The sequence below is a fragment of the Salvelinus namaycush genome, chromosome 6 (genome assembly GCF_016432855.1).
Source record: "Salvelinus namaycush isolate Seneca chromosome 6, SaNama_1.0, whole genome shotgun sequence".
Lineage (NCBI taxonomy): Eukaryota > Metazoa > Chordata > Actinopteri > Salmoniformes > Salmonidae > Salvelinus > Salvelinus namaycush.
Genome location: NC_052312.1, coordinates 10,892,381 through 10,915,757, shown reverse-complemented (window position 1 = coordinate 10,915,757; position 23,377 = coordinate 10,892,381). Strand labels below are relative to the sequence as shown.

The window sequence follows — 23,377 nt, the reverse complement described above, 5'->3', positions numbered from 1 at the left end:
CTGTACATGTAAACCTAGCCTTGATGCTCAAATAGGCAAATTTGTCCAAATAAGATTCACTTACTGTAAGCAATTAGCTAGTGTAACAGTATAACTTTAAACCGTCCCCTCGCCCCGACCTCGGGCGCGAACCAGGGACCCTCTGCACACATCAACAACTGACACCCACGAAGCGTCGTTACCCATCGCTCCACAAAAGCCGCGGCCCTTGCAGAGCAAGGGGAAACCCTACTTCAGGTCTCAGAGCAAGTGACGTAACCGATTGAAATGCTATTAGCGCGTACATGCTAACTAGCTAGCCATTTCACATCCGTTACACTCACCCCCCTTTCGACCTCCTCCTTTTCCGCAGCAACCAGTGATCCGGGTCACGGCACCAATGTAACAGTATAACTTTAAACCGTCCCCTCGCGCGAACCAGGGACCCTCTGCACACATCAACAACTGACACCCACGAAGCGTCGTTACCCATTGCTCCACAAAAGCCGCGGCCCTTGCAGAGCAAGGGGAAACCCTACTTCAGGTCTCAGAGCAAGTGACGTAACCGATTGAAATGCTATTAGCGCGTACCCGCTAACTAGCTAGCCATTTCACATCCGTTACACTAGCTCACGTGCAAATGTGTGCTAATTAACGCTATGCTAACATCAGTGCAGTAGTTGGTTATATAAAAATATACCACTGCACTGGTATAACATGAATATTACAAAGTACATTATGCCTTATTATTTTCTTTTTTAAATTTAGTTTATTGCAAAAATAATATTACACATCAATACAGGTACAATGAAAAAAATGAAATAATAGAACATCAGGCAAACACCCCCAAAGAAAGAATAAGTTCTCATTTACAACTGTGACCTGGCCAAGATAAAGCAAAGCAGTGTGACACAAACAACAACACAGAGTTACACATGGAATAAACAAACATACAGTCAATAACACAATAGAAGAATAGTTCAATGGAAAAAAAACTACAAAATAAGGAATTTTTCCACCCCATTTACATTTGTGAATATAATATTTGGCCAAGAGAATAATAATGTTAATAAAATAGTTATAATCGGGATAACAAGGTTAAGCATAATGCCATTTAGCATCATCAAAGGTAAACATACAGTTGAAGTCGGAAGTTTACACACACTGTTGGAGTCATTAAAAATAATTTTTCAACCACTCCACAAATTTCTTGTTAACAAACTATAGTTTTGGCAAGTCGGATAGGACATCTACTTCGTGCATGACACAAGTAATTTTTCCAACAATTGTTTACAGACAGATTATTTCACTTATAATTCACTGTATCACAATTCCAGTGGGTCAGAAGTTTACATACACTAAGTTGACTGTGCCTTTAAACAGCTTGGAAAATTTCAGAAAATTATGTCATGGCTTTAGAAGCTTCTGCTAGGCTAATTGACATCATTTGAGTCAATTGGAGGTGTACCTGTGGATGTATTTCAAGGCCGACCTTAAAACTCAGTGCCTCTTTGCTTGACATCATGGGAAAATCAAAAGACATCAGCCAAGACCTCAGAAAAAAAATTGCAGACCTCCACAAGTCTGGTTCATCCTTGGGAGCAATTTCCAAATGCCTGAAGGTACCACGTTCACCTGTACAAACAATAGTACGACAGTATAAACACCATGGGATCACGCAGCCGGCATACCGCTCAGGAAGCTTACCAGAAACGTTTGACCCAAGTTAAACAATTTAAAGGCAATGCTACCAAATACTTATTGAGTGTATGTAAACTTCTGACCCACTGGGAATGTGATGAAAGAAATAAAAGCTGAAAGAAATAATTCTCTCTACTATTAATCTGAAATTTCACATTCTTAAAATAAAGTGGTGATCCTAACTGACCTAAAACAGGGAATTTTTACTAGGATTAAATGTCAGGAATTGTGAAAAACTGAGTTTAAATGTATTTGGCTAAGGTGTATGTAAACTTCCGACTTCAACTGTACATGGAAATCTATTCCACATCAAGTAACTGACGCAAGCAGTAAAATTAGATTTAAAAAACAGATTAGATAAACACCTTATGGAACAGCGGGGACTGTGAAGCAACGCAAACATAAACTGCCTTAATTCTGCTGGAGCCAAGGAAGAATAGCTGCTGCTTTAGCAGATCCATAATAAATACAAATACACTGACTTAATGAAACTCATGGAATTAATCCTATCATCGATGTTTAAAGATTCTAAATCTGAATGCCAAGAGTGTGCAAAGCGGTCATCAAGGCACAGGGTGGCTACTTTGAAGAATCTCAAATATATTTTGATTTGTTTAACACTTTTATGGTTACTACATGATTACATATGTGTTATTTCATAGTTTTGATGTCTTCACTATTATTCTACAATGTAGAAAATAGTAAAAATAAAGAAAAACCCTGGAATGAGTAGGTGTGTCCAAACTTTTGACTGGTACTGTACATGGGTAATATGACCAGTGGACTTTACCGCTATAACTACAGTCTACATAAGAAATTAATTTGGAAAATAGGACATAATAAAATGTTGTATTGAGATGAATCGATAATTATTCATAGGTCAAGTTATGTGAATAATAAATACCAAAGCAAGTATAGAACTGTTGAAACACACAATCCAGAAACAGTGTAGTAATTATTAAATACAAGCAATTAAACAAACAATAAAGGTACTTCACACACCCAAAATGTCCAAATGAAGCACTGAGCTGCAAAAGGGGAACAAGGAGGTGGAGACTTTCTTGTTTCGTCTTTCTTTTATCGTCTTCTTACTGTCTTGTTAAAAAAATGTCGTCTTGTTACTGCTGTGAAAGAAAATAATTTGTCCTCACAATCAATTAACACTGTTCCATTGAACAAATTTACAGGTTAAGGAAACCAAAATAATATTTTATAATTTGAGTGAACTATCAGTCATTCTAGCAGTGACTCAATGATTATGTCCACAGAGTAGGAAAGGCTCACCTATGAAAATTATCATTAAAACCAGGCATACCAATCCAGGCAAGGTCAGATGAAACCAAGTCCAACAGCCTGATAAGATTCATCACAGGTTAAATATAATACAGTATTACATTCACACAGAGGATTAACTCCTAACATTTGAACAGAAATGTCCTCTTAAAACGTGCTGTGTTTAAGTCATCTCTAGGTGTCTTCTAACTAGGCTGTTTTTCTAACCATCTTTTGCTTTTACTTATTTTGCATCACTTTGTGACTGGTGCTGATGTATAGAGCTTTATACATTGGATTGATTGATCTCACCTGGGCCGATAATGCTCTTGTGGATGTACAGTCCTTGCAGGGAGACGTGTGACACTCTACAGGAATAGATTGCGCACCCAGAGTCCTGAGGGGAGGGCCGCAGCCGGACGAAGGCTGCCAAAGAGTGAGTACCGTCATGATGTTGGAGGTGACTAGAGTGCAAGACGTTCCCCAGCTTCTCAGGCCGTTGACCACTGCTGGTCTCCTTGAAAAGGTCAATCTCCACGTCCAGGGGGTAAAAGCCATTAGCCTCACACACTACGCTGGGGATCTGCTCCTCCTTTGTGGTCAAGGAAACATCAGGAGGCTCTGAGGGAGGAGAGGAGTGAAACACAAAAGACGGGCATCTAGTGTCTGCCATGCATCTGTGTGATTATTTAAAGTTGCACTTTCTCAAGTCATTAAGACATTTTCAATGATTTCAATTCACTTCCTGATTTGACTGAATTGAAAACTAAATTGACCCCAACACAGTGAGCTGCCCCCCTCATACCCCCAGAGGTCTCACCTATGATGTGCAGCGCGATGTCCACGCTCCCGTTGAGTGGGGGTACGCGGACGGAACACACGTACATCCCCTCACTGCTCACCTTGGTGATGGGCACAGTCAGGGAGGCATCCCCCCCAGCAATGCCCTTCACTGCCACCCCGCTGCCCTCTGTGTGACCTGAGCTGCTGGAGTAGCTGAACAGCTTGGTCCGGCGCTCTCCGTGCCGCTGTAGATGCCACTCGACTGTAAGGTGAGGGACCTTGTGGTCCACAGCAAACTGACAGTGCAGGGTCGTCTCTTTCTGCAGGCCGACCCGCACGGATGGAGAGCGGGTCATAAGCACCATCACAGCTACATAAAGACAGGCCACAGGGAGAGTGTGCGGAAGGTAAGGGCAATAGAGGAGAGGGGAGGTACACAGACAGATCTTAGGTTGGACCACTGCCATACATACCTGTATAAAATTATAGACACAAGAGTATATGTTAAAGTGTATGCTGTATTTGTATGTAAGTTCACAATACAAAAGAAATCCATTGGTCTGCACCATACCTGAGGCGTTTATTTTTTCTTTAACTCCGATGGTGAGCCAGCTGAAGAAGTCTGGCTGGTGGGCCGACATGGTCGTGGCCGGGGTGACTCTGAGGAAGGAGGTGATGTTGTAGAGGCCTGCGGTGTGCCGCAGCGTGCAGGTGAACCAGATGTCGTGCACCGTTCCTCCCAGGCTTGGCCAGCGCACACGGCTCATCCCTTTGCTGTACCTGTGGATGTCACACTGCAGTCGATCCACCGGACCCTCCACAAACTTCCTCATATCCACCTTAGATGCTGGGGAAGACACATCTGGGTTAGAATTCCAACAAACACAAGTAGCAGAATAAGAATGACTTTGTATCTAAGTTGTTTCTCTTACTCAGGGTTGTTGTGGTAGAAAATGTACGGACAATCCCAGAGCCCTACACTCTTTGAAAAAGGGTTCCAAAAGGGTTCTTTGGCTGTCCCCATAGGACAGTGGTGGCCAACAGGTCAACGATAAAGCCAACGATAAAGGCTTGCGCTCCTTTTCCCCCCCGCTGTTGGCATTAGGTGCAATTGATTCAGACGACCTGCGCACCGGGTAAGCAACATGTTCCCATTTTTAACCATTTAATTTGTCGCACCGGGTATATGTGTCTAAATCGAGTGTGCCTACCGCGCTGGCCAATTCTTTGACAGTGTTTCTGTTGTCATGGTTTTAAGTTTTTATTCACCACTGTCACTGTTTTTAAATAAACACTATTACAAAACAAACTATTCTCTGTACTTCCACTCAAGCTGCAATGTATGAGTAGCCAAGTGTATCGCCCTGCGTTTTTACTATCATTAGCAGCTCACGTGTTTATTTTAATATCGAGGAATATTTCACATTCTCGTGTCAAAGGAACGACAGAAATTTGTGTGTAACAGTTTTACTTTACGTCCATCCCCTCGCCCATACCCGGGCGCAAACCAGGGACCCTCTGCACACATCAACAACAGTCACCCACGAAGCATCGTTACCCATCGCTCCACAAAAGCCGCGGCCCTTGCAGAGCAAGGGGAACCACTACTTCAAGGTCTCAAAGCAAGTGACGTCACCGTTTGAAAGGCTATTAGCGCGCACCACCACTAACTAGCTAGCCATTTCACATCGGTTACATGTGCATGAGGCAGATGCGGTGCTACTCCAGTTTCGCCATTGGTTGGAAGACGGTGTCCCCCCTCTCTGTTCAGTCTCACCGGAGGCCTCTCCTTAGACTAATGGCGTGTTCATAAAAACTGGGAACTCAGAAATGTCAGATTTCAGTGTGTTCAAGACAACTGGGAAGTCGGGAAAAAACGTGATTTTACTGGGGGAAATCGCTTTGAAAGGTCATCTAACTCGGAATTCAAGTTGGAAACTTGGGCATCTTTCATGAGCTCCGACCTTCCGACCTGAAGATCACTGACGTCATGATTTGACCCCCCATCAGTCCAGTAAAACAAAAAGCTAATTATTTACATTTATGCTACGCAAGTGCTACACCAACTGATCTATTTTGTTATCAAAGCTTGAGTTTTGAAATATAATATGGTCTAAGAATATCAATATTGGCAGGCCAGGCAATGAGCTAATATGTTGTGATCACGGATATTAGTCATATTAGTCCTACTGCCCAAACATCATGCCTACAGAACAGTTTTTAGGATAATGTTCGATTTAAGTCATGTTTTACATTTTTTTATTATCAGAGCAGTGATCTTGACTCAAAAAAGGTTTGTGAACACTGCCATAGAACTAGGAGAACCCTTTTTGGTTCCAGATACAACTATTTTCGCTTCTGTGTAAAACCCTCTGGGGAAAGGGTTCTAACTGGAACCAAAAAGGGTTCTTCAAAGGTTTCTCCTATGGGGAAAGACGAAGAATCCTTTTCAGTTCTAGATAGAAAAAAAGGTGCTAAGAGTGCATAAACCATACCAATAGCTCTGGATATACCCTAATGTAAAACACACTGCGTAATAGGTGGGTAAAGCCAATGACAAAATAAAAATAGTTTTGGAGTTTACTCTCCACTACACGGATCTGACCTCACCTGCAACAAGGAACGTGATTGAGTCAGACAACATAGCGCTGTTCCCTGAGTTGTCAAACTGCAACACAGCATCTCTGTAGCTGTTATTAGTTTCAACGTGTCCCTCAGCATTTGTCCATACATACTCATCTGTCAGTCGACAGCGCAGCCATTGCACCTGTAGGAATCCAAGCACACCTGGGGAGGAAAGAGAATAGTGCTGAGCGATTAAACGATATTTCGGTTGTTTTTTGTGTTGTTGGTAAACAAGTAGACCTAATTGACCGAAGTCGGTTTAATTACTTGAATACCATTTTTTTTTTTGTTCAGCGCAGAAACGTAGTAATAAACCACAAAGACCATAACTCATTGCGGCAGTTTATTCCTGCTCAAACAGATCCGAGAGGAAGAGGCGAAGCGAGAGGTTTCACGCTCGGGAAAATCTGTCCAAAATAAGCCCAATGGGTTTCTAAGGGTTTATTTAGGATTTAAGCTTGTCGCCTGCCTTCCCGTCTTTGGGACAACGACTCCCATTGTTAGGGCGGAGAAATGAGCGTCTCGTCATTATATAACGATCTTTGGACGAATACACCTTTACACCAGCTAACTTAGGTTAGCGATACACACAAGACCGTCTGAGAGACGAATGTACACGCACAACACAACGATGAGAAGGACAGAGACAGTTCGTGAAAGTATGACTTAGCTACTTAGTCAAATTATTTCTTTAGACAGCTACTTAGGTAGGCTAGCTAAATAGGATAACTATAGACATTACAGTATGGGGAGGACGTCATGTTAGATGGCCTGGCTGGCTGACTGCTACTGCCTGAGCAGAGTTGATTACAGGAATGACAAATAAGTAATATACACAACATAAATATTGTATCATTTCATATTAATTTCCTATTTTGCTATTGATGTCTACCCAATGTTTTGGCAATTGAATGTTCATTATTTATTTTCATTTAAAAGCTCTATTTTATAATGCATTTCATGTTTTCTTTTAAAAATTACATCGAAAACCATGATTATTTTTTTTAATAATCAACCAACCGACCTAAAAACAGTAATCGTTCAACACTAATGGGGAGGTTGTGAACCGCCACAACAGGGATGAAATATAGCATAAAGGGTAAACAGAAAATAATAATATTAATAACAGAATATATGTTCTAATTTACCTGCATATGGAATTAAACAAAGGAGAACAGTGAAGATTTTCATGTTGTTCAATATCTCCTCTCGTTGCAACTGAAACAAGTTAAACTTTTACTTTCATTTCCACCACCATAGTGTGCATAGCACAGATAGATTGAACCTAGATCTTTGGCTAGCGGCAGAGCGTCATTAATTGTGCGACTGTGCAGTGTTTGCTGAAGAGGACACATTGTGGGACAACGGAAAAAGGTACATGTGGAATGGCCAGACTGACAGGGAACATTTAGCCAATGTATTATGTTTTTAGAGGGTCCTTTTTTAAATTAAAAGCATTAGTTAGCGAATGTGTGTGTGAATTATTATATGCATGTGGTTGGTAAGCTTTACTTTCCCAGGAGTAACGTGCATTTGAACACTAGCTAGTAGTAGCGACAACCTGGCTGTTTGCTACAGAAGCAAAAACACACGACCAATGACCAGCGAATATTTAACACCATCAAAGGAGAAGAATGATGTTGCCAGTGCCACTGAGAATAAAGAGGGACAGAGCAGTGCTTATAAAAAAGAAACCGAGACTCTCTCAAAAAAACAGAGGAAGAAGCTTATGAGGCACCAGAAATGGGAAGAGGAGAGGAATCTTCGCAAGTAAGTAGCTAACTAGGTATACGTTACTGTTTTAAGTATTAAGTAATGTTTTCAATGACAACTTCCCCCATGCATTCACGTAGTCTACTTCTTTGTGACTATGTACATATTGACAAATTATTGACTTAACAGTAAGACATCATCACACTGCTTACAAACAACAACCGAATTCAACTCTACATAGATTGCCACTATTGACTTATGGCAAGTTGTGCCTTGAAGCATGCCCACATGATACATTTTAATGTTGATTTTCGTAAGCAGGAAGTGCCTTGTTGTGTATGGTAATGTCATATTGAAATTGTCACAGAAATTTGCATCCTGTAGCACAAACTCCCAAAAGTTCTGGGACACTGTAAAGTCCATGGAGAATAAGAGCACCTCCTCCCAGCGGCCCACTGCACTGAGGCTAGGAAACACTGTCACCACTGATAAATTCACGATAATTGAGAAATTCAATAAGCAATTTTCTACGGCTGGCCATGCTTTCCACCTGGCTACCCCTACCCCGGTCAACAGCTCTGCACCCCCCACAGCAACTTGCCCAAGCCTCCCCCATTTCTCCTTCACCCAAATCCAGATAGCTGATGTTCTGAAAGAGCTGCAAAATCAGGACCCCTATCAATCAGTTGGGCTAGACAATCTGGACCCTCTCTTTCTAAAATTATCTGCTGCAATTGTTGCAACCCCAATTACTAGCCGGTTCAACCTCTTTCGTATCGTCTGAGATCCCCAAAGATTGGAAAGCTGCCGCGGTCATCCCCCTCTTCAAACGGGGAGACACTCTAGACCCAAACTGTTAGACCTATATCTATCATACCCTGCCTTTCTAAGGTCTTTGAAAGCCAAGTTAACAAACAGATCACCGACCATATCGAATCCCACCGTACCTTCTCCGCTATGCAATCTGGATTCCGAGCTGGTCATGGGTGCACCTCAGCCACGCCCAAAGTCCTAAACGATATTATAACCGCCATCGATAAAAGACAATACTGTGCAGCCGTATTCATCGACCTGGCCAAGGCTTTCGACTCTGTCAATCACCACATTCTTATCGGCAGACTCAACAGCCTTGGTTTCTCAAATGACTGCCTCACCTGGTTCACCAACTTCTTCTCTGACAGAGTTCAGTGTGTCAAATCGGAGGGCCTGTTGTCCGGACCTCTGGCCGTCTCTATGGTGGTGCCATAGGGTTCAATTCTCGGGCCGACTCTTTTCTCTGTATGCATCAATGTTGTCGCTCTTGCTGCTGGTGATTCTCTGATCCACCTCGTCGCAGACGACACCATTCTGTATACTTCTGGCCCTTCTTTGGACACTGTGTTAACTAATCTCCAGATGAGCTTCAATGCCATACAACTCTCCTTCCGTGGCCTCCAACTGATCTTAAATGCAAGTAAAACTAAATGCATGCTCTTCAACGATCGCTGCCCGCACCTGCCCGCCCGTCCAGCATCACTACTCTGGACAGTTCTGACTTAGAATATATGGACAATTACAAATACCTAGGTGTCTGGTTAGACTGTAAACTCTCCTTCCAGACTCACATTAAGCATCTCCAATCCTAAATTAAATCTAAAATCGGTTTCCTATTTCGCAACAAAGCATCCTTCACTCATGCGGCCAAACATACCCTCGTTAAACTGACTATCCTACCGATCCTTGACTTCGGCGACGTCATTTATCACAGTGCCATCCGTTTTGTCACCAAAGCCCAATATACTATCCACCACTGCGACCTGTATGCTCTTGTTGGCTGGCCCTCGCTTCATATTCGTCGGTAAAGCCCCACCTTATCTCAGCTCATTGGTCACCATAGCAGCATCCACCCGTAGCACACGCTCCAGCAGGTATATTTCACTGATCACCCCCAAAGCCAATTCCTTCTTTGGCCGCCTTTCCTTCCAGTTCTCTGCTGCCAATAACTGGAACGAATTGCAAAAATCACTGAATCTGAAGACTCATATCTCCCTCACTAATTTTAAGCATAAGCTGTCAGAGCAGCTCACAGATCATTGCACCTGTACATAGCCCATCTGCCAATAGCCCATCCAACTACCTCATCCCCATATTGTTTTTTTGTTTTTATTTGCTCCTTTGCACCCCAGTATCTCTACTTCCACATTAATCTTCTGCACATCGATCACTCCAGTGTTTAATTGCTAAATTGTAATTACTTCGCCACTACGGCCTATTTATTGCCTTACCTCCCTTATCTCACCTCATTTGCACACACTGTATATAGATTTTTTTCTATTGTGTTATTGACTATGTTTGTTTATTCCATGTGTAACTCTGTGTTGTTGTTTGTGTCACACTGCTTTGCTTTATCTTGGCCAGGTCGCAGTTGTAAATGAGAACTTGATCTCAACTGGCCTACCTGGTTAAGTATATATTATAGTGTCATGAAATCCTTCCATTTGACAAACTTTTTGTTTGTGGTGTGCTTCCCAGGCAGAAGCGGAAGGAGAAGAGGCAGAAGAGGAGCCTTGAGAGGAAGAACCAGGGGGAGGAGGGAGGGGAGTTTGTGGGCCGGAAGCGTTTGAGGAAAGAGGTGACGACCAGTAGCCCCCTGAGACTGGTGATAGACTGCAGCTTCGACAACCTCATGATGTTTAAGGTAGGTCGGTAGGCTGTCAGGGCCCCCGTGGTCAGTAGGGCACAACATTGTGGAATGTTCAGATAGAAAAATATTATGTAGAACAGACATGTAGAGTAACGAATCAAGTCAACTCTATTCATGGCATTTCTGTTTGTCTGCAACGTTCCATGTAAATACAAGAAAGGAACGGTATTGAATCCTGTGTTTCAGTCTTTGTATTGTCTCCCCTGTGTAGGATGTGAGGAAGCTCCATAAACAAATCCAGAGATGTTATTCAGTTAACAGACGGGCGGCGCACTCTGTTCAGGTCAGTCTACCTGCCCCACAGGACATTGCCATCATCGTCATCCCCTGCAGCATCATCCATCAACCTCCACTGAAGTCAAGTGATTCAAGACTGAAGTGGTGTATTTTATCTCCTTCTCCCAGTTTAATTTAACCAGCCTTGGTGGACAGCTGAAGCAAAACATGGATAAGACTGATGAAGGATGGGTTAACTGGAAGGTGAGTGTACAAAGTCTGTTAGTTTGAATGCGCACACGGTCAATGCATGTTGAAATGACCAAGGGAAATACAGAGCGGTGTGTTTCTGGGTGGTTAAAGAGAGCTGTAACTGGAGGAAGAGTAATGTGTCATTAGGCCGTAAGGACTTCTATAGGTGAAGAGGGAAAGGCTGCAAATTACATGAACACCTGGTACCTTCTGTGTGTGTGTCCGGGGCAGGATATAACGGTGAAAACAGAGGCGTACCATGAGGTGATGGCCAAGGAGGAGCTGGTGTACTTGACCTCTGACTCTCCCAATGTGCTGACAGAGCTGGATGAAACCAAGGCCTATGTCATCGGAGGCCTGGTGGACCACAACCACCACAAGGTCAGTAACACAGAATTACCTACAATATTTAGAACATGACTATATGGTCGATTTCCACAGGACACCAAACATATTTTTTTATCTAACAGATTGGGTGTGTTGACCAGCAAGTCAGACATCCAATTCCAAATCGACCCCCTACCCCTAGACACTTCACGTAGATTTGAGCCAATTAAATGGGAGCCCTCTTCACGTCCCATGTTTCTCAGTTGTTGGTCTGACCTTTAACCTTATCCTGTAGGGCATCACCTTTAAACGGGCTCAGGAGCTGGGGATCGACCACGCACAGCTCCCACTGAACAGCTTTGTCAAGATGAACAGCCGCAAAGTGCTGGCGGTCAACCACGGTGAGGAACTATCCTAATTATTTACACCTCAAGATATGACACCAACTCCATTTACTGTGGCCTATTCATGTAGTGTTGACCCTTAGTGGTCCACTACATGACCAAAAGTATGTGGACACCTGCTCATCGAATATCTCATGCCAAAATCATGGGCACTAATATGGAGTTGGTCCCCCTTTGCTGCCATAACAGCCTCCACTCTTCTGGGAAGGCTTTCCACTAAAAGTTGGAACATTGCTTCTGGGACTTGCTTCCATTCAGCCACAAGCGCATTAGTGAGGTCGGGCACTGATGTTGGGCGATTAGGCCGGGCTCGTAGTCTGCTTTCCAATTCATCCCAAAGGTGTTCGATTGGGTTGAGGTCAGGGCTCTGTGCAGGCCAGTCAAGTTCTTCCACACTGATCTCAACAAACCAGTTCTGTATGGACCTCGCTTTGTGCATGGGGGTATTGTCATGCTGAAACAGGAAAGGGCCTTCCGAAACTGTTGCCACAAAGTTGGAAGTATAGAATCATCTAGAATGTCATTGTATGCTGTATTGTTAAGATTTCCCTTCACTGGAACTAAGGGGCCTAGCCCAAACCAAGAAAAACAGCCCCAGACATTATTCCTCCTTCACCAAACTTTAGTTGGCCCTATGCATTCAGGCAGGTGGCGTTCTCCTGGCATCCGCCAAACTTTGATTGGTCCGTGGGACTGCCAGATGGTGAAGCGTGATTCATCACTCCAGAGAATGCGTTTCCACTGCTCCAGAGTTCAACGGCGGCGAGCCTTTACGCCACTCCTGCCGACGCTTGGCATTGCACATGGTGAAATTAGGCTTGTGTGCGGCTGCTCGGCCATGGAAACCCATTTCATAAAGCCCCCAACTAGCAGTTATTCTGCTGACGTTTCTTCCAGAGGAAGTTTGGAACTGTGTAGTGAGTGTTGCAACTGAGGACAGAGGATTTTTTACACGCTTCAGCACTCAGTGGTCCCATTCTGTGAGCTTGCATGGCCTACCACTTCGCGGCTGAGCTGTTGTTGCTCTTAGACGTTTCCACTTCAATAATAGCGCTTACAGTTGACCGGGTCAGCCCTAGCAGAGCAAAAATTTGACGAACTGACTTGTTGGAAAGGTGGCATCCTATTACGGTGCCATGTTGAATGTCACAGCTCTTCAATAAGGCCATTCTACTGCCAATGTTTGTCTATGGTGATTGTATGGCTGTGTGCTCGATTTTAGACACGTCAATAACGGGTGTGGCTGAAATAGCCAAATACACTTATTTGAAGGGGTGTCCACATACTTCTGTATATGAAGTGTATGTGATAGAATTAATGTGCTCAGGATTTGTTTATGTTAATTTATGAATTTCTAAGTGTGTGTGTGTTCCCTGGCACAGTGTTTGAGATCATGCTGGTGTACCTGGAGAAGGGGAACTGGCAGGAGGCCTTCTTCACTGTCTTGCCTCTAAGGAAAGGGGCCATGCCCCTGGGCCAGAAGGGCACAGCCACAGAAGATGAGGAGGAGGAGGAGGAATCTGACAGAGACTCAGACACAGCAGAGACAGTCACACCGAACACAACGGGCAACAAACAGGACCAACAGTAGAACGTACAGGGAGGACAGGACACACTGCAGTCGGAAGACGCCCCTAAATGTGCAGCATAGCTGTGTCCTACTATGAATTATCGATTGCAAAATGGTTGATTTAGTGAGTTTTTTTATTTATTTTTTTGCAGAATTATAGATCCCTTTTAGTCAATGTTTTGTTGATATCACATTTCTGTTTTCAGCTTTATTTAATGGAAGATATTTTACTTGGAGTGCTTATATTAAGTGAACAAGTTGTACACATCTGCAGTTCTATGTTCTACCTTATAACCTGTTGTTGCTGCTCTGCAGCAAGCCTTGTATTGTGTTTTATTAAAAAGTAAAATCATTTTTACTTACACAGCAGACTGGCATTACTGGAATAAAAATAGTCTCCATATGTAAAAATGACTATTCTTACACAGGTCAGTCCCTGGATGGGAGACCAGATGCTGCTGGAAGTGGTGTTGGAGGGTCTAAAAATATCCCAATGTAAAAATAAAAAGGGTTAATATAAAACATTTGGTAATTCTACAGGATAATCACTGCTCTAGTAGTATACAGTAGTGCCCTCTTGTGGCTGAGGAAAGATAATACACCTAAAATAATTTGGTTGAAACCGGAACTCTCAGACGCCATGGAAACACATGACGCTGACCTGTGCTGCTAAATTGACAGCTAGCTAGCATCAATAGAATAGCTAGCTACTGGTGAGATTAATGTCTCGGAAAGCAATGAAAGTGGTAGTTGACTTACAGTTTAGAGCGGTAAGACATTTTTGTTAATGCAACCAGCTAATTACCTGATTCCCAGGCAGTAGTTTACTTGTGAAGCGTCGTGTACAGTGGTGCATATACATTGGCTTTCTTGAGACTAAACTCAACTGTCTCTGTTCCAACACATTCATATCTAGCTAACTTTAGTTTGTAAGCTTTCATGCAAGATATATACATAACAGTAATGACATTCGGTGACATACTTGTGGGATCCACCCACTGTGTTTGATTTTTCCAGGCTATATCATTTTGATTTGCAGTTATGTAGCCTTAAGTGTATTGAAACTACTGCCTATGCTACAAGGCCAGGGCTTTTATGGCATCATCATTGGAGAATTGTTGGTTCTAGGCCCAATTTGGATCTTCCTTTTCAATTGCTACATTAAACATGGTGAACATGTATCTGCAAAGCCGGTGTCGTTCATCATGACACCATAACCAGTTTTCATTACATTTCAGGTATCATGCCCTGGTGTGCATTTGCCAGCCAAGGATGACATCTACCTCAGTGTGTGCTTCATGAGCCAATACCGCAAGTCGGAGTGTCTCCCCCCTGTCTTCCCTCTCCTGTTTCGAGAGAAGATGAGATTTGAGAAAGTGGGTTAATGTGACGCGTCTCTTCCTGGTGATTCTAAACCAAGTATGGCCTAATCCCTCTCCTGACGAGCTATCAGGAGTGCAGGCTTTTGTTTTACCCCAGCTCTTGCACGGTATAAACTAATCAGCTTTTCATCTGGGTGCTTGATTTGTTGACTTAGAGCAGGGCTGGAACAAAAGCCAAAATGCCCTGTAGCTCTCTTGGATGCCAGGAGGTTGGCACCATGCAGCGGTTCTATAAACTAGTAACAGATCAAATCTAAAATGGGAATGAACAAGATTTTCTAAATGAGATTTGTTCAGTTTCTGTTCCCATCCAGGTGTTCCACTATGCTGTTGACCCAGGAGATGTTGCAGAGATGCTGGAATGTATGTTATATTTTATGTACCTGTAGGCCAGTGGAGGCTGGTGGGGAGAGCTATAGGAGGATGGGCTCATTGTAATGGCTGGAATGGCATAAATGGAACGGTATCAAACAGAAACCACGTTTGACTCTGTTCCATTAATTCCATTCCAGCCATTACGATGAGCCTGTCCTCCTATAGCTCCTCCCACCAGCCTCCACCGCGGTAGGCCTATTTGATTAATTTTGCTACTACAATGTTGTATGCTCATATTCAACGACTGTGTGTTTGCTTATTTTTCCTCCCAGATGAAACGGTCAAAGTTGAACTGGTACAGTTGATCCCCCCAGGTGCGGTAATCTTCAAAATGTTTAGAAATGACTTTGGTCCAAGTTTGTAAGCTAAGTGTTTAACTTTAACATGATACAGACACAGTCTAATACAGTGGTCCCCACCCCAGTCATCATGTACCCCCAACAGTACACATGTTTATTTAGGCCCCAGACAAAAAAACTGTTAATTTAACTTGTCAACTAATCATCAGGCCCTCAATGAGTTAATTCAGATGTTTTTTGTCCGGGGCTACAAAAAAAACGTGTGCGGTTCGGGGTACTAGAGGACCGGAGTTGGGAACCACTGGCCTAATACACCATAAGCAAGTTGATCATATCATAATATGCCATGTAGCAGCTTTTTATCCAAAACAACTTGCAGTACATTGGGCGCACACATTTTAGTATACGTGACCCCTGCAAGAAATGAACCCATGATCTTTGCGGTGTGTTCTTACTAACTAACTGAGCCACACAGGACTGCAGTGATTGACCTCTGTGTGCTTTGCTGCAGTGGGGGAGGCCCTGGCCTGCTTTGAGGAAGACGCCAGACACTTCCTATTTCCAGAGCCCAAATTGGTCCCATCCTTCTCTGGAGTGGACAGAGAGGTTCTCATGACACGCTCCATTAGCTTCCCTGTAAGTAGGAGAGAGCTTACACCATCACTATGGAGAACCAGGCTGTAGTCCTGTTTCAGTGAGATGTATGAGACGGCGATGTTTCACTAGACACTGATTGATAGGTCCGATTAGGACAATACAGAGGCAGCGTACCTGTACAGAGAGGATACAATTTACGTTGATGCATTAAGCTGCTCTTCTAACTAGTGGATTGGGCCAGTATCCATTCAAATGATCCACTCTCATCTTTCCCAGGGCATTGCTCCAAGGTTAGAGTTCTCCACCAGAACAACCATCAGTGAGTGCTCTGCGAACGCCGAGGTCAACAGCACCCATCTCAGGTCTCCAATGGTAATGCTTTCAGTTTACGTCATTAGCACTCTCCATAGACTTCCACTTAATGTTAACGTTCCTCTATTAGCCTGTTCCCAGATCTTTTTGTGCTTTCGTAACTCCTATGGTCACCATGATATGGGACCAGGCTAACCCATTGCAGGCCAATGTGCAGGACTTTTTTTTCAACCACTTATTCCCATTGGACCAAGGGCCAAGATTGAGAAACACTGAGCATATGGAATAATACTTTGCTCATTCACTCATTCGATCACAGAGGACAGTGGTGCCAAAGAAACGCACTAAAAGGTCCCGAAAGGGACACCGGAGAGGAGATTGGGACGGTGCCCGGCGGGTACCAGTGATGCCCAGATCACGCTCCCTCTCCCCGTGCAAAGCCAGCCAGATGGATGGTTGTCATGGAAACATGGGGCGGCTGGCACAGCTCAGTTTGGGTTCCAGCTGGGATATAGATGAGGAGTTTTTACCCCGTCATGTAAGTATATTTTACTTCTAGTGGTGTGAGCTGTCATGGTGACAAATGACAGTATGACATCTGCTATGTCATGACAGCGAGTCAGCAATAAGTTCATACATAGTTGTATTGATGTGTGTTCATGTTATATTATTTTGTGTGTGTGTGTGTGTGTGTGTGTGTGTGTGTGTGTGTGTGTGTGTGTGTGTGTGTGTGTGTGTGTGTGTGTGTGTGTGTGTGTGTGTATCAAATCAAATTGTATTAGTCACATGCGCCGAATACAACAGATGTAGACCTTACAGTGAAATGCTTACTTACGAGCCCCTAACCAACAATGCAGTTTAAAAAAAATAGGGATAAGAAATAAAAGTGACAAGTAATTAAAGAGCAGCAGTAAAATAACAATAGCGAGACTATATACAGGGGAGTACCGGTACAGAGTCAATGTGCGGGGGCACCGGTTAGTTGAGGTAATGTGTACATATAGGTAGAGTTATTAAAGTGACTATGCGTAGATGATAACAACAGAGAGTGGCAGCGGTGTAAAAGAGGGGGGGGGCAAAGTAAATAGTCTGGGTAACCATTTGATTAGGTGTTCAGGAGTCTTATGGCTTGGGGGTAGAAGCTGTTTAGAAGCCTCTTGGACCTAGACTTGGCTCTCTGGTACCGCTTTCCGTGCAGTAGCAGAGAGAACAGTCTATGAATAGAGTGGCTGGAGTCTTTGACAATTTTTAGGGCCTTTCTCTGACACCTCCTGGTACAGAGGTCCTGGATGGCAGGAAGCTTGGCCCCAGTGATGTACTGGGCCGTACGCACTACCCTCTGTAGTGCCTTGCGCTAGGAGGCTGAGTAGTTGCCATGCGAGGCAGTGATGCAACCAGTCAGGATGCTCTCGATGGTGCAGCTGTAGAACCTTTTGAGGATCTGAGGACCTATGCCAAATCTTTTCAGTCTCCTGAGGGGGAATAGGTTTTGTTGTGCCCTCTTCACAACTGTCTTGGTGTGCTTGGACCATGTTAGTTTGTTGGTGATGTAGACACCAAGGAACTTGAAGCTCTCAACCTGTTCCACTACAGCCCGTCAATGAGAATGGGGGCGTGCTCGGTCCTCCTTTTCCTGTAGTCCACAATCATCTCCTTTGTCTTGATCACGTTGAGGGAGAGGTTGTTGTCCTGGCACCACACGGCCAGGTCTCTGACCTCCCTATAGGCTGTCTTGTCGTTGTTGGTGATCAGGCCTACCACTGTTGTGTCATCGGCAAACTTAATGATGGTGTTGGAGTCGTGCCTGGCCATGCAGTCGTGGGTGAACAGGGAGTACAGGAGGTGACTAAGCACGCACCCCTGAGGGGCCCCTGTGTTGAGGATCAGTGTGGCGGATGTGTTGTTACCTACCCTTACCACCTGGGGGCGACCCGTCAGGAAGTCCAGGATCCAGTTGCAGAGGGAGATGTTGCGTGTGCGTGCCCATGAGTGTATGTGTGTGCGTGTATGTGTGTGTGTGTATTAAATTATGGCATTATAGACAGTAGTTGGCAGAGAACAGCACTCTGTTATTTGAACTGAAGAATATTCCCAGGTGATTTTATCCTCGGCCCTACCCAGTCATGTGGTAATGATTCCCTGTACTGGGCATAACACTCTCATTGAGATGATGACATTCACATTCAGTGGTGCAACTTTGTTGATGAAGGAAATAGAACATTGAACTCATCAATCCATCCACCTTTGGACACTAGCTCTAAATAAAACCAACCATTCATTCCGTTTGGAAAATGATAGGATCATTTCAGGCTATGGACTCCCAACTGAATCAAATAGTTTTTATTATATTTTACTGTTGTTGTTTTTTACCCCCTGCTTTGCTCTACTCTTCTCCTCCTGTCCTTAGAAAAGCGACCTCTGGCTTGGGACTGGACACTCCCCTACATCCCACCTCTCCCCTGTCATGGCCAGACCCACCCTGACCAACGACTCCTCTCCTCTTCTCCCACGGTCCCTGTCCTCTGACACAGACAATCTCCTGGACTACCCACCAGGTCCAAGCCAACGGTGTTCCCTGGTTAACATAGGGAGATCCTCCACCCCTCCACCCAGCCATTCCATACTTTGGCACTCCTACGGGGAAAGCTCGAGACAAAATGGGTATGTCGAGCTTAGTTGAATGATCTTGATGTAAGCTCTTGGCTCCTATAAGGAGCGTAATGCCATTGACAAATGTCCTCCATCTCAGTTGGTTCAGGCCTGACCCTGTCCTGATCCTTGTCTCTATCTCTATGGACAGGTCACGCCCCAGCTCCCAGGGCATGTGGGAGGAGGTCCAACACCGTGTCCGAGGACTCCTTACCACCCCTAGAGCGGTGCACAGACTCGCCCATGTGAGTAAGACACATGTCGCGTTCATCTGCAGTGGGTGCGTTGGAAACCATAACAGCAATCACACCAGCAATTTAACCTTGACAAGATTGAACAGTAACTTAAATTGACCAGTTACTACCGTTTCCTGTCTGCTTCATTGAGCTTGCCTGGCACAATGGAAGCAGTAGAATAGTTGTAAAATGGCCAACCCCGCCCAGCTGCCACTCCAGACAGACTAGAACAAAAGCTAAAAGTAGAGCCTAGTATTTGAACCCAGGTCTGCAGTCATGCCTGATCCCTACGCTTTGTTTGGAAGCTAATGTTTGGACCACTTGCCTCATCCTCGGCTCGCATCACCCTCATTCCAAAAATAATTTTAGTATTAGCAATTCCCTAAAAGTTTTGTGACGCGTCTGGCTGCCGTAGATAGGGGAATAGACCGGATAGAAATGCAGAATCGATCCATAGGGAACTGGAACTCCAGCAGAATGACAGAAAGTCATATGCAGACTCCACTGCTCCCTCTCCCCCTGACCCTCCTCTCTCTCTCTCTCTCTCTCCTTTCTCTTTGGCTATAGTGTGATGTAGTAAGACAGGTCTGTTTTTTATTGTCAATGACAAGATACTGTATCATAAACCAACTGGGATTAAGCTAGTGATGTGTATTTGTGCGAACTCAGTGCTAATGTATTGGTTGGTCCTCAGGGGGCCACAGACTCCGAGATAGACGAGGTGCTAGCCCGGAGGTCCATCTCCCCTAACCGATGCCCACCCTAGGGAGTCAGTGGGGAACGGCCTGGGAAGGTAAGAGGGAATAGTCAGATAGCCTCGCTGCACTAACGTGTCACACTGTATTCAAACAAATATCTTCTTCTTACAAACATGAATTACCATGACAGTATTATATCACAATTATGATAACACAGTATGATCCCCGGTATTGATCTGCATTGGTAGTGATCAATATTTGAATACCTTTACATTTCTGTATTGAATGACAGTAGAAGGCCCGTCTAGAAATATTTCAATCAAAGTTGACGTTCCAGGGATTTTGATTGGATTTACCTGCCTTATTTCCAGGGGTGCCTTTCACTCAACAACTTGAAGCTTTATCTTCTATACCACCAGTGAAGAAGCCAAAGTGTCCGGTTCATTTCAGCATTGATTTCATAATAATGTCATAATTCACTCTGTGTGTGTGTGTGTTACGGTTAGCTGAAATGAAGTATTAAGGCATACGGTGGCTATTGCAGAGAAGTGATTACCAGAATTCAAAGCATCTCATTATATTGACGCTAATGTTATTAGTCATTTTGTATGTTTATTTATGGTATTGAATTGAGGCAGAAACCATAGAAATGCATATCATTATAGTTGTGTTCTGTGGACATGGTCATTTTGTGTGAATAAAACGTTGTGTTATCTAACAAAAACAATCATGAATTTCTCACCCTATATTGAATGTACAGTTTTTGAAAATATAAGCTATGGTACAGTAACATCATATTGTTACTCTTGGGTGTGTTCAGGAGAGTGAAACCTGCAGATAGAACTGTAACGTGTAGAGCAGCCTGGGTTGCCTATTCTCCATGACAAAGAAGAATATCTGCTCAACACAATGTATATCTATCTGAACGTTGTCATGTCGCACCTTCCTGAATGAGCCTCTGGCCTCTAGCCAGCAAACGGGCTGACTTTGTGGAGTCCTCGGGTGCGACGGTGGAAAGATGTTAAAGAGGAATTATGGGTAGGTCGATAGTGCTCTTTGTTCTCTAACATCTCTCAGGGGAAATAGCCGGTTAGGTGATTTATATATTACTGCACCGACTGACTGCTTCAGGAACATTCTGTTCCATCACTGTACCTTTCTAAGCTATGACAGTTCAATAGCTAGTCTAGAGGATCCGAAACCGCAACCTGTGGTATAATACAGTGACTGCAGTATTTCAAATGGTTTGCTAAGTCGTTCCTGTAGATAAAAAGAAGGTTGTACAGTAACCAAAGGATGCACTTCCAATGGTCAGATGCTGGACAGGAAGAAACAAGTAAATGAAAGCAGTAATGTCCACAACTCTAATTCTGCATTCTCAACCATTTCCAAAACCACTCAAAAAGAGAAACGCCCAAGTTATATTTTTCTTTATTAGCTTACATCTAGTACACGTTGATTCATATACTGAAGTCATTTGTGAACTGTTCGCACTTTAGCCATTGATTGTTGTTGATCTCATCATACTGTGCTTTTGAAATGTACAGAAGAACCTGATTCACAAGCTTTATTTTGAGCCACATCTGATCAATCAAATGTTAGTTACGTCGCCCTTGACTTGCTTTCCTATACTCAATAACTCGAGAGATGTTCTATAATAACGTTGTCTACTACCTCAAATTAGGCCCGTATGCCTCTGTTATGGAACAAAAACAAGTCGTAGAGGTCAGATTGCAATGAGCTGTTAAATGAAGAGGCAGTTTCAATAATCCCATGCCTCAAGGGATGAAAACAAATTCTAAATTGAGATGGATGTAATTTTAGTTTAAAAAATGTTACATTAAGGCTCATATCTCTCAAGTTTAACCTTTATTTAACTAGGCAAGTCAGTTAAGAACAAATTCTTATTTACAATGACGGCCTACCGGGGAACAAACATTAAGGCACTAGGTGGGCCAAATGCTACACCTGGTTAAGTCTTCTACAAATAATTTACAATTCAAACAGTGCAGTTTTACATTTGTTAACTTTTGTTAACTAGACTGCCTTGTCTAGGGTCAGAATGACAGATTTTTACCTTGTCAGCTCGGGGATTCAATTCAGCAACCTTTCGGTTACTGGCCCAACACTCTAACCACTAGGCTACCTGCCGCCCCAAAGTAAGGCTACACAAAATAATGAATTTGTTGGGCCACACGAAGTTATTACATAATGAGCTGTTTGGAAGGCTTTGTATCTAACTAAGGTTTCATGGTTGATGTTGGAAGATGTACTAACTGCATTCAATTGAATTCCTGGATTCTACTGCTGGGTCTTCCAAAAAAAACATTGCCTCAGAGGCCCCACAATTCTTTGTTTCTCTGACAAACAAACATGAAGCTTTTAAAGTTAGCGTTCGTTATCAGAAAGCCTTTATTGTCAAGACCATCCTTATTAAAAAGTCATCCATCCTCTTTAGCAATTCATTATGAAAATATTTCACAGTATTCAATTAAATTCATAACTCAAACCTCGTTAGTGTGCCCATCAACTCTACTTTCTTAAAGGCTATTGGTCACTTGAAAAAGACTTTCAGCAGGTCTATGTTCATTACAAGTTTCCCACTGTATTTATTTGTAATATTGCTTCATGCAATAAAATTACATGGATGAATGATATAAAGTTAATGAATTAATGAATAAGATGTTTGGCACATATTGTAAAGCTTAAGAACATTAACTTTCACCAACAAATATACTTGACTATGTAAAGAACAATCTCAGCTAAAGCGCCACACATACAAACCAATTATATATATTTATTTAAACTTGCTTTCGCTTTCAGGCCCACGGGGAAGGGGTGGTATGGGGGTCTCTGGATGTTGTTGGGGGATGGGGGGGCGACTCTGGGAATGGGTTGGTGGGGGGCTGATGGACAACCTCTGTTGCTGGGTGAGATGGGAAGGGATGGGAGGCTAAGGGGGACTACGGGGGGAATGGGTTGGGGTTGTCTTTGTATGGATTGCTTTGTATCTGACCCCCCCAGAACAAAAATGGACAAAATGAAATAAAAAGTCACACAAAAAATAATTTGCAAAGAGTGGTCATCTTCTGAAGAGCAAACAAAGTCTGTTTGAATCTTTGCAATATACAGTGTATTGAACATCAAGAATATAGTTATTTCTTCTTCCATGCTCTTTTTCACAATACATATACACAGCTCAATCCGGCGATATATTATTTCAGTTACACACACGCGCTGTTTCAAAAGCTCTGGCTCTTGTAGTCGCCTTTGTTCCCTCTATGTAAAAACAATAGCAAAAGTA

At 43.4% G+C, this 23,377-nt stretch overlaps 3 protein-coding genes across 6 annotated transcripts; 2 read left to right on the top strand and 1 right to left on the bottom strand.

Annotated features, from left to right (window-relative positions):
- Positions 1-1,565: 1,565 nt before the first annotated feature.
- On the bottom strand, positions 1,566-7,650 carry LOC120049644 (tapasin-related protein-like). 4 transcript variants are annotated; one of them, XR_005477130.1, is made up of 8 exons: positions 7,509-7,650; positions 6,346-6,522; positions 4,307-4,582; positions 3,773-4,105; positions 3,265-3,573; positions 2,965-3,033; positions 2,683-2,804; positions 1,566-1,614 (listed from the first exon to the last, which is right to left on the bottom strand). XR_005477130.1 is itself a non-coding variant. In XM_038995964.1 (7 exons), the coding sequence occupies exons 1-7, from the start codon at positions 7,549-7,551 to the stop codon at positions 2,758-2,760; spliced, it is 1,254 nt and encodes a 417-aa protein (XP_038851892.1). In that variant the 5' UTR covers positions 7,552-7,650; the 3' UTR covers positions 2,354-2,757. The 4 variants fall into 4 exon arrangements, 3 of the variants coding, with proteins under 3 accessions (XP_038851892.1, XP_038851894.1, XP_038851893.1); XM_038995964.1 differs by lacking the exon at positions 1,566-1,614 and having other exon boundaries at positions 2,354-2,804; XM_038995966.1 differs by lacking the exon at positions 1,566-1,614 and having other exon boundaries at positions 2,354-2,804; positions 6,471-6,522; positions 7,509-7,561.
- LOC120049645 (tRNA methyltransferase 10 homolog A-like) lies at positions 7,363-13,889 on the top strand. The gene is made up of 7 exons (XM_038995968.1): positions 7,363-8,130; positions 10,585-10,750; positions 10,968-11,039; positions 11,162-11,236; positions 11,456-11,605; positions 11,847-11,952; positions 13,338-13,889. Exons 1-7 carry the CDS (start codon positions 7,958-7,960, stop codon positions 13,544-13,546), a joined length of 951 nt encoding a protein of 316 aa, XP_038851896.1. The 5' UTR covers positions 7,363-7,957; the 3' UTR covers positions 13,547-13,889.
- A 46-nt stretch (positions 13,890-13,935) lies between these two features.
- Positions 13,936-20,703, top strand: spata6l (spermatogenesis associated 6-like). Its single transcript, XM_038995750.1, has 11 exons — positions 13,936-13,953; positions 14,764-14,901; positions 15,222-15,270; positions 15,555-15,596; positions 16,093-16,217; positions 16,455-16,550; positions 16,810-17,028; positions 18,898-19,151; positions 19,291-19,384; positions 20,070-20,168; positions 20,445-20,703. Exons 1-10 carry the CDS (start codon positions 13,936-13,938, stop codon positions 20,139-20,141), a joined length of 1,107 nt encoding a protein of 368 aa, XP_038851678.1. The 3' UTR covers positions 20,142-20,168; positions 20,445-20,703.
- The last annotated feature ends 2,674 nt before the right edge of the window (positions 20,704-23,377 follow it).

Bases quoted from the DNA above. Each gene is read 5' to 3' on its own strand.
- LOC120049644 (XM_038995964.1), bottom strand. From the start codon at position 7,551: ATGAAAATCTTCACTGTTCTCCTTTGTTTAATTCCATATGCAG. The intron at 3,574-3,772 runs GTGAGACCTCTG...CTCCTCCCTCAG, and splicing joins CATCGCGCTGCACATCATAG to AGCCTCCTGATGTTTCCTTG. The intron at 3,034-3,264 runs GTGAGATCAATC...GAATCTTATCAG, and splicing joins CAAGAGCATTATCGGCCCAG to GCTGTTGGACTTGGTTTCAT.
- LOC120049645 (XM_038995968.1), top strand. From the start codon at position 7,958: ATGACCAGCGAATATTTAACACCATCAAAGGAGAAGAATGATGTTGCC. The intron at 11,040-11,161 runs GTCAGTCTACCT...TCCTTCTCCCAG, and splicing joins GGGCGGCGCACTCTGTTCAG to TTTAATTTAACCAGCCTTGG. The intron at 11,606-11,846 runs GTCAGTAACACA...CTTATCCTGTAG, and splicing joins TGGACCACAACCACCACAAG to GGCATCACCTTTAAACGGGC.
- spata6l (XM_038995750.1), top strand. The intron at 14,902-15,221 runs GTGGGTTAATGT...GTTCCCATCCAG, and splicing joins AGAAGATGAGATTTGAGAAA to GTGTTCCACTATGCTGTTGA. The intron at 15,271-15,554 runs GTATGTTATATT...TTTTCCTCCCAG, and splicing joins TGTTGCAGAGATGCTGGAAT to ATGAAACGGTCAAAGTTGAA.